General features: G+C 56.2%; 1 protein-coding gene across 1 annotated transcript in view; it reads left to right on the forward strand.

Annotated features, from left to right (window-relative positions):
• The window catches only part of EMH_0095170 (snRNP protein Lsm5, putative), a gene marked incomplete at both ends in the record, with an annotated part of 412 nt that extends 152 nt beyond the window's left edge, over window positions 1-260 (forward strand). Inside the window, one exon of the mRNA XM_013502200.1 lies at window positions 35-260. Coding sequence (XP_013357654.1) covers window positions 35-260 — 226 coding nt within the window. The remainder of the gene's footprint in view (window positions 1-34) is intronic.
• Window positions 261-404: the final 144 nt, after the last annotated feature.

Below are 404 nucleotides of genomic sequence, written 5' to 3' on the forward strand. Positions count from 1 at the left end.
AGGTGCTAGACGACGTGACAGAGTACGCGTTCAGCGCGCAGGGAGTGAAGAAGACGTGGGTGGAGACGATCCTCCTCAACGGCAACAACGTCAGCATACTGGTGCCTGGGGGCAACCCAGAGGAGACACAGCAGCAGCAGCAGCAGCAGCAGCAGCAGCAGCAGCAGCAGCAGAAGGAGAAGCAGAAGGAGAAGGAGAAAGAGAAGGGAGAGGAAGAACACACTGCAGCTAAGGATGATGTCGATACAAAAAAAAAATAAAGGCTTCGTTGTAATCGTGAGCGGCAATGATACAGCTGCTGCTGCTCCTGCTGCTGCTGCTGCTGCTGCTGCAGCAGCAGCAGCAGCAGCACATGATTCAGAGGCAGTAGCACGTCGCTGCACCTGCTGCAGCAGCAGCAGCTG

Source organism: Eimeria mitis, genomic scaffold (genome assembly GCF_000499745.2).
Source record: "Eimeria mitis Houghton genomic scaffold, Emh_scaff8508, whole genome shotgun sequence".
In the NCBI taxonomy this organism is placed as follows: Eukaryota; Apicomplexa; class Conoidasida; order Eucoccidiorida; family Eimeriidae; genus Eimeria; species Eimeria mitis.